The following is a 17,215-nucleotide window of genomic DNA, read 5'->3' on the forward strand; positions in this document are numbered from 1 at the left end:
ATGCTTTGAAAATTGATGACTTAATATTTATAGTACTAAGTAAAGGAAAAGGTAGACACAGAGCTTGAGAGAGAGAGAGAAGAGAGTGTGTGTGTGTGTGCGTGTGTGTGTGTGTGTGTGTGTGTGTCAAAGAGAGAGAAAAAACGAATAAAAAAAGATGAATCGATAGATGGAGAATTTTAAAAAGATTCCACTGAAACAAGAGAAGTCTAATCTATGATGCAAATGCCTGGTTGACTGTAAGGATGCATGGCATGCAATGAAACACATTTTTGGATTCATGGATTCATTTAAATATATATTCATTGTGATGAATAGTTCAGAAAGTTATGAGATTTACCCAGTAGTTGTTGATGTTCTTTCCAATGATTAAAACTGTTTCCATCATATCCTTTTTAAGCTCATATGGCCTGATTTGATTACATCGTTACCAAATACTGGAAACTATATGGTACTCTATACTTTTTTATAAATACTATACCACTAATAATGATTATGATAAATAACATAGATATATAGCAATCAATACAAATGTTTCTTTAAATGCCTTGATACAGAACTGAAAAGTTGAATTAAGATACAAAATATGATTACAACCTGAAAAGTTCAAATAAAATACAGAGTATCAGAACAAAATACATACACTTGATATACTGAATTCCATGTATACTTCATATACATTTTATCTATACTTTATGTAGTTTTACCTATTGCTACATGCTTAGATTACTTTCTTGAAAAGTTAGTGTACAGATACATGTACATATTCTGTCATCATGTACATAGAACATTTGTCTTCTTCTGTATTTTGATATTCTTATACCTTTAGAGCACCGGTACTTTAGAATATCAACATACATTTGTATTCATATTAAATGCTTTCTTGAAAGTATAATTCAAGTGATAAGTCTGTTTGTTTAATGGGCGATTTCAATATTGATCTGCTTTCAAACAGCCCTAACTCAATCCGCTTTCGGAGTATTCTTGATTCCAATGCGCTTTCTGTAATGATAGATAAACCAACCAGAATCAATAGTCTCTCATCATCATTATTAGACAATATCTTTGTAAAAGCTCCGAGAACCTTTTCACAGTCCGGTTTATTTTACTCTGAAATTTCTGATCATTTACCTGTGTTTTGCATACTATATGGTTACCAGTCTCATGCGAATGGGCCAGTGATAAACGATAAGAAGAGAAAGATTACTGACGAAAAGGTGTCTGGTCTGAAAGCCAGCTTGCTTTCTGAAGATTGGGATGATGTTCTTGCTTGTGAAAATACTGAGACGGCTTTTGATATTTTTTGGGAGAAATTCTACAGGCATTTTGATAAGCACATTCAATATGAAAAGCCAAAACCTAAGGAACAGGGATTGCATCCTTGGATTACTAGTGGTATACTCCGATCAATAAAAAGAAGAAATGCTCTCTATAAAAGAAGTATTAGAGAAACCATCTCTGGAAAACATTGAAAAATACAAAAAATATCGGAATAGATTAACATCAATTATTCGATCCTCTCGTAAACTGTCTTACTCTACACAATTTGAAAAAACTACAGGCAACATTGCCTCCACTTGGAGGGTCATAAAGGGCGTTTTAGGTAATCAAGGCAATACTTCTGCACCAGAGAAAATCTTAGAAAAAGGACAAGAAATTACTTCTCCTGATGACATTGCAAACTCTTTCAATACCTATTTTGCAAATGTTGGACCTAACCAGGCTAAAAAGATAGATAGGAATTGCTTGAATTTTAGGGAATATCTGAAAGGCCCTTCAGAATTTTCAGTCTTCTTGCAGCCTACTGACTACATTTAAATTCTTGAAATAGTTACTGCATTCAGATCTAGTCACTCTTGTGGACATGATGAAATAAGTACATATTTATTGAAACAAATCATTGGCTCAATCAACACCCCACTTGTTCATATTTGTAATCTCTCTCTGGTGACTGGAGTATTTCCTTCCTCATTTAAGTTAGCCAAAGTAATACCTATCCACAAAAAAGATGACAGAATGTTAATCTCGAATTACAGACCAATTTCAATTTTACCTGCCTTTTCTAAAATCTTAGAGAGAATTGTATACATAACAGGCTGTATGATTTCTTGGAGAAACATAACTCTCTAAATCCTGAACAGTATGGATTTCGGAGGTCTCATTCAACTGACCATGCCCTTTTGAAATTTTATGATTGTGTCTTTAGTGCTCTAGCTGCATGTGAGCATGTTATTGGTGTGTTTATGGATCTTAGTAAGGCACTTGACCATTCGCTCCTCCTGTCTAAGCTCTGTCACTATGGTGTAAGGGGTGTGGCTTATCAGTGGTTTTCTAGCTACTTGTCAATGAGAAGACAGTTTTCTCACTGCAACTCTGTTAATTCTGACATTCTGTATCTGAAATGTGGTGTTCCACAGGGATCCATTCTAGGCCCACTTTTATTTCTCATCTATATAAATGACATTTGTGATGTTTCAACAATCTTGACCTACACCTTATTTGCTGATGATACCAGTGTTTTCTTATCTCATCGTGATGTTCGAACCCTTGAACTCACTATTAATTCAGAATTACCAAAGCTAACATCATGGTTCAGAAGTAACATACTATCGCTGAATGTGCAGAAGACTAATTTCATTCACTTTAAAGGGAGGAAATGCTCAGGTGCTCCACAAATTAATGTCAATCTAGATGGTACCCGCATTGAAAGGAAAACATGTACAAAGTTCCTTGGCGTATATATTAATGATAAACTTAATTGGAGTGACCATGTGAATCATATCGCTACACCGATATCCCGCAATATTGGTATATTATATAAAGTAAAAAGTTTTGTTTCTGACAAAGTGCTTTTGATGTTATATAACACTCTTATCTTACCTTATATTTCGTATTGTAATATTCTGTGGGCAACGTCAAAGAGTTTGACAGATGATATCCTTTTGTTGCAAAAGAAAGCTGTTCGCATATGTACAGGGTCTGGTTTCCTAGAACATGCAGACCCATTGTTCTTGAAATTAAAATGTTTAAAAGTAGATGATATACATTTCCTACAGACTGCCCTCTTCATGTTTCGTTCTAAGCAAGACCTATCACCTGTCTCTTTTTCGACAATGTTTCAACTTAACAGTGCAGTTCACTCGTATCCCACGAGACAAGCATCAGATATACATTTAGTGAACCCTGGTACTGCACTAGCCTATAAATCAGTCAGACATAGCGGTCCTGATGTCTGGAATGCGCTACCTCAGCATGTTCGTAATTTACAAAAAATAGTTACTTTCAAAAGGTCGATCAAACATATTCTACTATCAGCTTCACGCTGAACTCCTGGATACTATTAACTATTAAACTTGCTGTGATCATACATTTCCCCTGAAATCGACATTTGAATGGGATTTATAAGAATTTAATCAATTTAATCAGTATAATTTGCTTATAATCACTTGACACTTTAAAGTTTTTCTTGCTCTCTCTTGTCAATGTCCGACAGGACAAATAGGCACCACACATGCATTTCTTCTTTCCCCCTCATGTTCTCATGCTCTCTTTGTAAATACCCCCCCCCCCCCCCAACTCTTATCAAGTATCATTTAAACTATTTGCAAGCATATAGATTGTGTGCACGGGGGTTGCAACGATTTTCAAGCTTTAAGCTTATGTTGCAATTCCCTTGCGTGTTCGTTACCTTGAATAATGTACTTAGTAGTTCTCTTAGTGGAGTTGTATACTATCCTATAACTGCTTCTTATCAATGTATACTTATTGTCTATATTCTGTCTTGGCTATACGAGATGTACTTGCATACATTTGTATGCAATCCTATTTTGTGAACACGCATGAAATCGTGAATAAATAAATAAATAGATAAATAAACTAAAATCCATTGTAAGCCCACATAGGCTTACATTTTAACTAATCCTAAGATACAAGTTTCCTATAATTCTACAGGGCTACCATGCTTTGCAAATTAGAAAAACAAATAAACATACTGAGACACAGTAAAGAAAAAAACATTTTTTTTTTTAAAGAAGGGGGAAATGTTAATGATATTAATCTTAATTTTGAATTCTGAATTTATAAGACAACAACAAAGTACAATTCCCATCACTGAACAATGCCATATAAAAATCATCCACATATAATTCAAAATATCAAATGAGATACAAAAGTAGATGCAGTAAAATACAAAGAAATAGAAAACACAAGGCTATTTCTAAGTACATGTTGGAATCAAAGCTCAGATCCATAATAAATAGGAGCATAAAAAAAGGATAATAAAGAATGCAAACTATAATTCTAGGAAACAGAAATTAATTCAAAAACATATATTTGTTTTTATTTAGATAAAGAAAAACAACCATTGAACAACAACTAAATATTGTTAGAATATACTAGTTGGCAGCTCTGGTCCCAGCATCATTTACATACCTCTTCCTCTAGGCTGCATTTCATCTCTGTATACCACTCCATCTTCACCTACTTCGGATATTATGTCCTTGGTTTGAGGAAACGAGAGGTTACTCTGTGCCCTGTGCGATATCTTGCAGTGTTACCCATGTGACAATATAACAAGGTTGAAGGGCAACCACTGTACATACTACTTTTTGTCACTCTCACATCCTCTCCCTGGCCGCTTCCGTCAAACTCTATACCATTTCTCTATTCTGCTTTTCCTATAGGAATGGCTTCTTACTCTCCCATCTCATACTGTTCATTCTCTTTTGTTTGCTAATGCACCTCCTCATCCTCTTACTACTACTACTACTACTACTACTACTACTACTACTACTACTACTACTACATGTACTATTACTATTAGTATGACCACTACTACTACTACTACTACATGTACTATTACTATTAGTATGACCACTACTACATGTACTATTACTATTAGTATGACTACTACTACTACTACATGTACTATTACTATTAGTATGACTACTACTACTACTACTACTGTAACTACTACCACTATTAACACTAATCATCAAAAGGATGATGATGATGATGATGATGATGATAATGTTGTCATTATAACTTATCCATATTCATTTGATATTTCTTTTTTTTTTGTTCACAATATTTTTGTCATTATTTTCTTGTGCATAGATATCTTCTACACTATTTCTAACTTGTCTTCATGATATTACTAACAATAATTTCTATGTATATCTAAAATCAGGATTTTATTAAACGTTAAGTATTAACATAATTTGCAGAGATACTGAAAGCTGACTTCAAGACTTACCATCATGATTCGAATCTAGCTGCAAGTGGAAGTACCTGAAAGATCGAACAGAAACACATGAACATGGCACTCATGTAGAATGTCACTTCGATATCAACCTGTCTAACAAATAGAAGTAAAAAATATCTGATAATTGTTACAGGAGGACATTAATTACTTATGACTTCAGGCTATATTGTGCCTACATCAACCTAATTATCATAGTAAGCCACAGTAAAACTGCAAATGAAACTACATATGTGGGAAAACTACAATTTATAAAATACTTTCTGCCAGGATACCAGCACATTTGTAAGGCAGTTGACATCATCCCTTGTTAGCAGATATATATATATATATATATATATATATTTGCCAAATGGAGATATTTACGATTAAAGGTCAAGAAAAATAAAGAGAATAATAAGAAAATTTTTGCTTCTTTTGACCATAACTTCAAAAGTGTACCTTTATATGTAGTGACCAATATACCATTTAAAAGGTATTCTTTTGTACTTTATTACAGAGACCGTACTTCAAAATCTTCAAATATGGACTTAGCGGTTTTTGCAAACAAACTCTTCATATATATATATATATATATATATATATATATATATATATAAATACCCATAAACATACATATTATATCAACAGAAATATATAATATGCCAGCACCAGATTACCCTAATAGTGTGCATTATGTGGGATGAGACAAACTATTCTCTTCTTGGTACACATTCCAAAGTTTTGCAAGACATGCAAGATTAATCTGGGAGGTACTCGTTGAATCTCAAAACAAAAACAACACAAAGGCAAAATTCAATGATGGAAGGCATACTTTGCAGCATTTAAACCAGTTACAATTGCATGAGGGTTTTGACATCACCAAAAGTGACATTTGCAATGAAGCAATCAGTCTGACGGAATGTGGCTTACATTTCTTTGACATCATCTTCATCAAGATAAACATCGAAGCCATCTTCAATCGTCCGTATCATCTAATATTGAGGCAGAGGCAAAGAATCAAAAACAAGGATCAAAGAAACAATGATTTTTATTTCAGTGGTAAGCTGCTTGTTGCTATAATGCTAATCATAGTTGAGATGACTAACAGAGTCTGAGTTATAAAAAAAAACCAGTGATAGTGACAAGGAAACAAAAATTAGCTTTATTTTTCTAGAGGTAAAATGCCCATTGCAATTGGCAATCTTTTACTTAGATGAGAGAGTTTGAGATGCACAGGACAGTGATTGGTACACGGATGGTGTGTCTATGGTAACTAAATCATGACGTGATAATGAGACTGGAAACAAAGAGGAGGGGATGAACTAATGTGCTATGAAAGAGTAATCATGTTATTATTACACTCTCCACGGGAAAGCACCCATTACAGCAAGACTGCATGCATGTTACGTGGTGTTGTCATCTTGGGGGGGGGGGGGGTGTGAACCCTGTAAAGAAAGGCATAAAAATCACGGATTTTCGGCCTCTAGATTATTCAGCAGATTTGGCTTGTGGGCGTCGTCTCACGCAGCAGCCGTTGAGACCGCAAAACGACTGAGGCGTGAAAGCAATTGTAGCTGTAGGCTTTGAGTGCCTGCGTGTGTGAGTCCCGTAAAATGGTGCTTAATCATGACATTACTTATTGATACCACTTCACACCATCAAGGGAAAAGATGTAGTAGAGAAACATCATACATCTCTTGAATAGGACTGTTTGTGAACATCAAATAGTAACAATAGTACTAATCATTGTAACTCACTTAAGTTTGTTTTTGTTTTTGTGAACACAAAGTGGAAAAATTTCAAATCAATCAATCAGTCGATCCATTTTGGAATTTCTCAACTATTGGATTTCATTTTGTTGTTACTTGTTTTGGTGTTACATGTTTTGTGTTACCATGAAAGTGTATAATGCATTCCTTGATTTCCAGAAATTGTATACAAATTGAGATTAAAGTGGCTATAGTTTATTAACTTTCATACAATCCGCATTTTCTTACAAGTATAAAATGTCTATTTTCCCTACAAAATGGAATGATTCCACATCTCATAGTCAAAGTATCTCAAAGAAGACTCTCAAAGATATTCCTTATAACATTTTTAAGACAGTTTGGCCAATGTCAGTATACTTAATGTGATTAAAAACCTGCTTGTTTTTTTTCCAGCCTATATTCAATTATATCAACCACTGTGCTTACAGTGCTGTTTACCAGTATATCAGGTTTGTGTTCTTTCTGACAGCAATTGGAATTTATCTGAATTCAATTCAGCTGTCTTGAGATTGAAAAGAAATTGATCAAATACTAATTGAATCATTTTCTGTAAAACTCTATACTGTTCTTTTTAAAAGTTTCCTGTGACAATGTATATGTCCTATATCATGTTTTAATTGTACACTGTACTCCTTTGAAAATCAGCATTGCTGAAAGGGTACCTAACCCATCAACAGAAATGAATGAATGATTAAAAGCATAAATACAGAGATAGATAAATAGATAGGTAGATAGATAGATAGATAGATGGAAAAATAAGCACATGAATAGATACAAATTGTCAATGAATTATTGAATTAAGAATATTTCAGAAGATTCTAGATAATGTCATTACAGCTTGGATCGTTCAACAATTTAAAAAGTGGTATCAGAGTATTTCTATGTCATTATGGACCATGTTCCTTCTGCGTCACCGGCTATTATGTTTACCATAAATTCTAATAATGCAGACGCACCTCATGTAAGCTGAGCTTTTCATCCCCATCCGAGTCGAGGAGGCGGAAATTGTTGTCATTGGTGATCTGATGGGTGGAGCTGGCTTCAAGCCCCGCCTCTTTGGCAAGGTCAATGATATGTTGGCATTCATCAGGAGTAAAGAAGTCTTGGATTTCTGAGGTTTCAGGGATGTATCCAACATTTCAGGCAAACATTAGCAAATGAATGCTTAACATGCACAACTCACATACAGAAGTATGTTTGTAGATTAACATCAGTACATATATTGGAATATATACAATATAAACAGAGATTATATATAAATAGTATTCATACAAATATTTCAAATTCCAAAAAACATTCAAAACATAGATGTATCAATTAATTACATTCCATTTGGGAATTAAAAGAAAAAAGTGTAAAATATTTATATACATATAGTATACATTATATATTATACATTATATTTGGTAGAAAGAGACTGAGAGGTATCATTAATAGATTATACGGATCTGTACAGCTAAATTCATCTTATGCATTATTCTGTATCTCTAATATTATTGTACATATTATGTATGCATGAATGATAATGACATTACCATACATTATGTCACATATATCTCAAACAAAGATGTTATAACCATGCATGGACTATATGATCGAGAGCGTTACAAAAGAGGATAGGCCTACAGATAGATGCTAAAATGCATGTGGAACTCCACATATATCTCAACTTATCATAAAGTAATGATCAATGCACATTAGCCATGCATCAAGATATTGGAGGTCACTTACATTATCATAATGATCATTCTAATTCATTTCAGTGCATGCGATATAACAATTAGTTTGATTGGTATCAATGCTGTTTTTCTCACCAAATATCAAGGGCTTCAAATTGACAGTGCGGAGAGATCGCACAAGATCCGGTCCAAGTTGAATTTCTTGAACATCACCAACCTGTCAGGTTTATGGGGCACAGAGAAGAATGTGTCATTGATTTTGGGGTATGTTTGTTTGTTTGTTTGTTTGTTTGTTTGTTTTGCCAGTATATTTTACATGCCACAGTCAGAAGCTTTTCTAGGAAAGGAGGCAGCAAATTATCTATTCCAGGCTAAAGTTTCATCATGAAAAACTTCTATGTAATAAAATCTTCTATATAATAAACCACATTTTTAAAGCAGACTGAACAAGCTCTACAAGAATTACAGATGATTACATGTGATGTTGATAAATTGATGTAAAGGTAGACTGGTATTCATCTGCTTGTTGTTTTGCCTTCTTCTCTTATTTCATTCATCAGCACATCTAATGGCTGCCCAAGCTACTTAATGATACATGATTACAAAAAGCAAATTATCCATCAGTGCATATCATATTGGCTATTATACATGAATTCTACACCGATCATACCTGCAGATTCTATGCACACGAGTATAAGTGAAGAGCTTGTTTGCAGAAACCGATACTTACAGTCCATATTTGCCAAATGGAGATATTTGCGATTAAAGGTCAAGAAAAATAAAGAGAATAATAAGAAAAATTTTGCTTCTTTTGACCATAACTTCAAAAATGTATCTTTATTAGTAGTGACCAATATATCATTCAAAAGGTATTATTTTGTACTTATTGACAGAGACAGTACTTCAAAATCTTCAAAAATGGACTTATCGGTTTTTGCAAACAAACTCTTCAAGTCTACCCTGATCAAGCTAGTGTTGTTCATTAGATATCATAAATCTTCCACACTGCATGATGGAATTTCATGCAGTCAATCACTTGTGAATTCAGCTCATATCATCATATCGAAGTTTTGAGTTGAACTGCTGCATGTGCACTGCATGTAACAACTGCTAGGGGATTTTCAAGGGCTTTTCTTTTTAATTGTTAAAATTGTTTGGTAAAAATGAACAGAAGAGAAAGAACATACAAATATATAACCTGTGAACAATGTATTTTCCCAAAAATTATGGTCAGATTCTGGATATGTTAATATGATAGATGGGGCCTATTACATAAAGGCCCGGCCCTACCGAAACTTACTCAACAGCTAGACTATCATAAACAAAACTTAAATTAAACCTCAGCTACGATCGCCGCATAGTATATTTTACGATGTTCGTTCAGACGGGGCCTACAGAGACGATCTTCGGTCGTAACAACTGGCTTTTGTTTGACTGATTTAATCTGAAGTTTGAGATCATTAACTAAAGCACACAATCAACTAATTGCTCCTTGCTCTCGGTGTTTGCTTTGCGTTTGCATTTGTAATTCGGTAATTTGATCCTAGCAATTATGTCGTCAAAATGTCGCCACATAGCAATCCGATGCAGTATGCTGTTTGATTCGAACATAACGGCAGCATCACTTCAGCCACAGAGTCAAATTAGTGATTCCACCTTCTGCTCCAGCCAGACACACGTAGACAAGTACGTAGTAATACCGATGTACGACATCACGTTCAATTTGTACATGCACGGTGTGGAAAATCTCAACTCACCTGCCCACCGTGCAACCGCACAAGCCGGGGGCCGTCAAAATCTGTTCGGCTGCTTTTCCTTTTCCCGTCTGATTCTGATTTCGTAGATGAATTTTCCTCGTATTCCCCCTGTCGTTCACTGTAGTAATGCTTGGCGTGTTCTTTTAAGTCAACTTCAGCATGATCTTCACCCGTAGCTGCACCATCTTTCGACAAGACGGTGCCTAGCAGGTACAACAAGCAGACGACGGCACCTCGATACGAGGAAACTCCCATTTTGATTGAGCGCACTGTTTGGAGTGTGAGTAGTCTATATTCAAGACGAAACAGAACTACAGATATCCCCGCGCTGAAGAAACGAGCGAGGCGTAATAGCGACCTCTAACCCACCTCCCTGCTCTAATTACAGAGGGAAAAGGTATTTCGAAGCAGTTTCTCCGGAATGCTTTCAAGGTGGAACTACATGATACGAAGAAACTCTTGGAGTAGCACTTCCTATGATAATTCTATGCATGATTTGAACATGTGGCAAAGCGTTCTGGCTTATGCATTTCTTGTTTTAGGAGGAAGCGTGTTACGGTGTTACACTAACAATTGCGCTACGATCTCCGTTATTGCAAAATTAAATATGGTTTACATTCATATACATATTTCTGTATTCACTTTAAATTGAATACGTTATAATGATATGAATGTTTATGTTTTGGAGCACTTTATTATGTTTATTTGAAATAACGTATGAGAATTCATAGATCTATACGAATTTCAATTTCAATTTCAATTCACCACAATTTATTTCCACCATCAAATGATAATGTAAACTTGTCATTATTTGGTGTCATATTGCAAGAACAAGGATTAATCCTGTTGATAATATTTTAGTTGAAATCAAGCATTATATTCGTGGGTTCCATGACACTTGCTCCTGCGACAACTAACATAAAACAACAAACCTAAAACTTACCCACAAACATAACCCTTTACCCTAATCCTAGTCCTCACATCAAACTAAACCTAAAACCCTATCACAACCCTAACCCCAAGTCCTTGGAGAAAAAGACCGAAGCCATAATTGTCGCAGGAGGAAATGTCGTGTCATCAATACGGTGATCATATTATGACGTCTCTGAAAATGATAACAATATTGATAGTTCATATCAAGATGACCGGCAGAATTAAAATGATATTGAAATGCGTTGATCATAAGAGGTTGTAAGAAACTTCCCACCTCTCAGAACAGTGTTCCAAAACCTGAGATTACAACACACTGTAACTCCTTTCAACAAAAGTTATCTCCTGTTACATAACATAGGGGTTAGTCAAACTACTCGCAACTATAACCAAATGTTCAGCGGGTCTATAGCGTTCACCAAGTAGCGCACCTGCCTTTATGACACTCCATAGTCACCTGAGACAAACCACAAGATATTTTAAAAACATTTGGCAACACCCTCCTATAGTTATTAGTGTACCCGGTATTTAGGACCCACACTAGCCACTCCCACCTAACGCCCCTGGGGGCACCACTCCAACACCATACATTATACAAACTATGGTCATCTATCCCTTTGACGATTCCGGGCAAGTTTTGTCAAAATCTGTTCACCTGTTTCCAGAAAGCTGCCAATATCAACAATTTTCTATTATGCAAATTTGCTAATTTGGCCCATTTCAGCCAACCCTACGAGCCCTTTCTAGCCTATTCACCATAATTTCTACAGACTTTGATCCATAGGAACTTTGGTCAAATCCAACTATTTGTTTGTTGTTTGTTTGTTTGTTTGTTTGTTTGTTTGTTTGTTAAAAAAAGAAATAATGATTCTAAAAGCATTGAATTAATTTATATGCCATAAATGAGCCCCCGTATGGCGCACTATCACCCTTTTGTACAAACTATGCTCCGAAATTTTGGTCTCCAATGTCAAGACAATGTAAGAGACTCTATCTTTTGGTATCGTTATATAATATTCAACTGCTACAGCATCAGAGTCATTTGGAATCATATACTTTGTATTATAGTTAAAAGTATAATGCCGTATGCACTTGCCTTGACTGAAAGTTACGTTGATCGATGGACAAACGATAATGATATAACTCATGGAAAGAGAGGGAGAGATCGAAAGGACACGACAGGTGTATCCCTTCTCAGAGTATTTTTCGGATACCTTTTCTGATGAATTTGCTCTCAGCCAGTCAGATGTAAGGATTTCAGTAGCTTATAACAGTTTGTCAGAAAAAAAGAATTATCAGACAAAACGCTTCATTATACACCCCCACAGGTCATGAGTGCCTCACCTTTTCAGTTTGCATCATATCCAACATTGCACACGTATAGGGGAAAGTAAAGAATCTATAGCTTACAAGCAAAGGGAAAGATAGAGTGGTATTCTTTTCTTTTGATATTATAAAAGTTTTTCCAACCCAGACTGATCTACACACTTCACGTCTCAATGTTCCTTCGGCAGCTTGATGCATATCGAAATATAGACTTCACTTTTATTGAGGGAAGATCAAAGAGATTTGTATACCATCTCTTCATGGAAGACACGGCAGCGTTGATGTTTGCTCTCTCCAATTATGATTGATAATTCAGGGGCGTCACCAACTTTTTTTCAAGGGGGATGCGTTTTGATCCCTAACGAGATTTTTTTTTTTTTTTTTTGGACAGACATTTGGAATATAGGAAGCTCTCAATCCCTAGACTTTTATTGTTTTTGAGGGAAAGCAAGCGGGGAAAGGGCACCGGTGTAGCTAGGATTTCATCTTGGGAGGGGGGGGGGGGCTGGTGTGTTAGTATGCGAGGGAGCGAGCAAGGGGGGGGGGGGGAGGGTGTGGAAGTGCCTGTTGTTCCCCCCTCCCCCTCCCACGGTGTGAACTTTTTGCATTTTGATGTTGTAAATGGTGCAATTTGATGCAGGCCTTTTGCGTGTTTTTATCGACTTGAAACAGTCCCACTTGTTTAAGGTAGCGGTACATTTTGATGGAATTTGTTGTTGAACAATGTGCCCATAAACTATATAATTTCAATAAACTTCTTGTATTGATTCTTACACTGATGTCATGAACGCGACCGAGCTCGAGCAAGCGGAGAGAGCGAGGGGGGATTTGATGCATGTTTTGCTTGTTTTATCGACTTGAAACAGTCCCACTTATTTAGGTAAAGCAGTATATTTTGATGTAGATTAATATCAAACAATTTGCCCATGAATGGTATAATTCAAATAAACTTCTAGTAATAATTCTTACACTGATGTCATGAACGCGACAGAGACCGAACAAGCGGAACGAGCAAGGGGGGGGGGGGAGGTTGTGGGAGAGGGTTGTCCCACTATAAATGGATTATGGAATGACGGTGACGACAAATTACTGGCAGCAATATCGGGAGAATGGCTTAACGATTACATGCGAGCGAGCGGAGCGAGCGAGCTTTAAAATTTTGACATTTTACAGTCCCTAAATTGCCGTTTGTAGCCACATTTTTTTGCTTTGGAAATTAAGGGGGGCGCACCGGGCGCAACTGCTGGCAATTGCTGGCAGCAACATCAGGTGAATGGCATAACGATTAAATGCGAGTAAGCGAAGAGAGCGAGCTTGAAAATTTTGACATTTTACAGTCAAAAAACTACCATTTGGAGCTATATTTTTTCGCTCTGGAAGTAAAGGGGGAGGGCGCACAGGGCGCAACTGCCAGCAATTACTGGCAGCAACATCAGGAGAAAGGCATAACAATTAAATGCGAGCGAGCGAGCTTGAATGTTTTGACATTTTACAGCAAAAAGAAAAAAAAAACACTTGCCGTTTATTGCTATATTTTTTTCGCTTTGGAATTTAAGGGGGCGCATCGGCGCAACTCCTAGCAATTACTGGCAGCAATATCAGGAGAGCATAACGATTACATGCGAGCGAGCTTGAAAAATTTACATTTTACAGTCCAAAAGCTGCCGGTCTTAGCCGTATATTTTCGCTTTGGAAATCAAGGGAGGGGGGCGCACCGGGCGGATTCCGCTGGCAATTACTGGCAGCAACATCAGGTGAATTGCATAACGATTAAATGCGAGCGAGCGAAGAGAGCGAACTTGAAAATTTTACACTTTACAGTAGAAAAACTGCCGTTTGTAGCTATATTTTTTACGCTTTGGAAATTAAGGGAGGGGCGCATCGGGCGGAACTGCTGGCAATTACTGGCAGCAATATCAGGAGAATTTAAATGCGAGCGAGCGGAGCGGAGCGAGATTGAAAATTGTGACATTTTACAGTCCCCAAACTGCAGTTTGTAGCTATTTTTTTTTTATTTATTATTATTTTTTTTTTGCAGTAAGGGGGGGGGGGGGGGGCGCACCGGGTGGAGCTGCCGGCAATTACTGGCAGCAACTTCAGGAGAATGGCATTACGACTAAATGCCAGCGAGCGGAGCGAGCGAGCTTGAAAATTTTGACATTTTACAGTCCAAAAACTGCCGTTTGTAGCTATACTTTTTCGCTTTGGAAATCAAGGGAGGGGGCGCACCGGGCGGAATCCGCTGGCAATTACTGGCAGCAACATCAGGTGAATTTCATAACGATTAAATGCCAGCGAGCGAAGAGAGCGAGCTTGAAAATTTTGACATTTTACAGTAGAAAAACTGCCGTTTGTAGCTATACTTTTTCGCTTTGGAAATCAAGGGAGGGGGCGCACCGGGCGGAATCCGCTGGCAATTACTGGCAGCAACATCAGGTGAATTTCATAACGATTAAATGCCAGCGAGCGAAGAGAGCGAGCTTGAAAATTTTGACATTTTACAGTAGAAAAACTGCCGTTTGTAGCTATATTTTTTCGCTTTGGAAATTAAGGGGGGGGGCGCACCGGGCGCAACTGCAGACAGTTACTGGCAGCAACATCAGGGGAATTGCATAAAGATTAAATGCGAGCGAGCTTGAAAATTTTGACATTTTACAGTCCCAAAACTGCTGTTTGAAGCTGTATCTTTTTTGCTTTCGATATTAAGGGGGGCGCACCGGGCGCAACTGCTGGCAGTTACTGGCAGCAATATCAGGAGAATTTAAATGCGAGCGAGCGGAGCGGAGCGAGCTTGTAAATTGTGACATTTTACAGTCCAAAAACTGCAGTTTGTAGCTATTTTTTTTTTTGCAGTAAGGGGGGTGGGGGGGCGCACCGGGTGGAGCTGCCGGCAATTACTGGCAGCAACTTCAGGAGAATGGCATTACGACTAAATGCCAGCGAGCGGAGGGAGCGAGCTTGAAAATTTTGACATTTTACAGTCCAAAAACTGCCGTTTGTAGCTATACTTTTTCGCTTTGGAAATTAAGAGGGGGCGGGACGCCCGGTGCGCCCCTCCCCCTGGATCCGCCACTGGCAGTCAAGGGTGTCGGTTTATGTTCATGACTGGGGGAGGTATGACCAGCGAGGGGGCGTCGAAGTGACCAAGCATGGGAAGGATGTCCAAAATCTATCTAAATAGTAAACACTGTATAGAATACACTAGTACTAGTAGATATGTATAAAATCAGTGCTGCCAGAACCAGGGTTGTGAATTGTTTTTGCCCACGATTTTTTTTTTATTTTTTTTTTTTTTGTCGTCCCCGATGCAAAATGTCCACACAAAAAAAAAAAAATAGATAAAAAATTACAATTATTTAGGGTCCGGCGTTGAGGTCGCTCGCAGACTGAAGTTTTTTTTTAATTCTTTTATATTTTTTTAATATTTTTTTAAGGATCTGAAGGGGGGTGCGTTCGCACCCAACGCACCCCCCCCCCCCCCCCCCCCCCCCTGGTGACGCCCATGTAATTATTACAATTCAAGGACAGTTGAATTACGTGTTTCACAATAGGCCTGCATGGTTTAAATATCTATAGATCCTTTTATCGGTTCCGATGAAAACTTTGTCTGAAGTAAATACCTGACTTTTTACTATATCAGTCAATCTACCACACTCCAGTAAAACAAGCAATCTGAGATCTGAGGAGATCAGAATCACTAATCTCTTTCACGTATATTTATCTAGTACATAATAAAATAGATCAGTGGTCAGAAAGCTATCTAGTCATGGAAAATCATGCTCATAGAGGGCGTAATTGACAATCTCTCGTGGATGAATACAAGTATAGTAGGTATGTAAGCTACTGCTACATCGTAGTTGAGGTTTAATAGACATGTTTGTCTGTTTACCAAGTACGTTGATATTATGAAGAAATACTTCTTCGTGAAGGGTTAATCGCGATAATAAGATAGCAAGACAGTGTTATCCTTCAAAGCATGCATATTGTTCTTAGTTATTCAGCTTATATTATATTTTATACTTTGCTATTCATGTTGTGTTATGTATTTCTTACTTTTTTGTTATTGAATTTTATTAAACAATGTGACTGTTTTACACATGTATCATTATAATGTAATATTACATTTTGATTCACTTTAGTTGGATGGAAAAAAATAAGAACTGAACTGAATTGAAGAAAAAAAAAGAAACAGTTTATCTGCGCTGCTGTGGCCCAGCATTCCCCTTCCATGCCCAGCATTCCCCTTCTGGCCCAGATTGATCGTATCATGAGGCATTATATCCCTTGTTTTCCTGGTTCAGGCCTATAGAAATCTGACTTTCTAACCCTACAGGTGCATAGCTGAGGGTTCGATCGATCTAGAGGAATCATACCGATGGTTTAATGAATATTCTTTCTACTCGGTCATTTATCGAAAATACGCAATAATAGGGTCGTACAGCTATATTCATTCCTCAGAGACAAACACATAAAATGTTTATGAACTATTTTTTTGTGTGTGCTACAACCAAA

At 36.9% G+C, this 17,215-nt stretch overlaps 1 protein-coding gene across 1 annotated transcript in view; it reads right to left on the reverse strand.

The window, feature by feature from the left end:
- Nucleotides 1-10,702, reverse strand: part of LOC139731503 (transmembrane prolyl 4-hydroxylase-like) — a 28,208-nt gene extending 17,506 nt beyond the window's left edge. The window contains exons 1-5 of the mRNA XM_071642387.1: nucleotides 10,448-10,702; nucleotides 8,826-8,907; nucleotides 7,968-8,122; nucleotides 6,173-6,234; nucleotides 5,255-5,289 (exon numbers count right to left, since the gene is read on the reverse strand). Of these exons, the coding sequence (XP_071498488.1) occupies nucleotides 5,255-5,289; nucleotides 6,173-6,234; nucleotides 7,968-8,122; nucleotides 8,826-8,907; nucleotides 10,448-10,702 (589 nt within the window). The remainder of the gene's footprint in view (nucleotides 1-5,254; nucleotides 5,290-6,172; nucleotides 6,235-7,967; nucleotides 8,123-8,825; nucleotides 8,908-10,447) is intronic.
- Between the last annotated feature and the right edge of the window lie 6,513 nt (nucleotides 10,703-17,215).

This window comes from Diadema antillarum, unplaced genomic scaffold, assembly GCF_040938485.1.
Source record: "Diadema antillarum isolate AM-2024a unplaced genomic scaffold, OU_Dant_1.0 seq00000376_RagTag, whole genome shotgun sequence".
Classification (NCBI taxonomy): Eukaryota; Metazoa; Echinodermata; class Echinoidea; order Diadematoida; family Diadematidae; genus Diadema; species Diadema antillarum.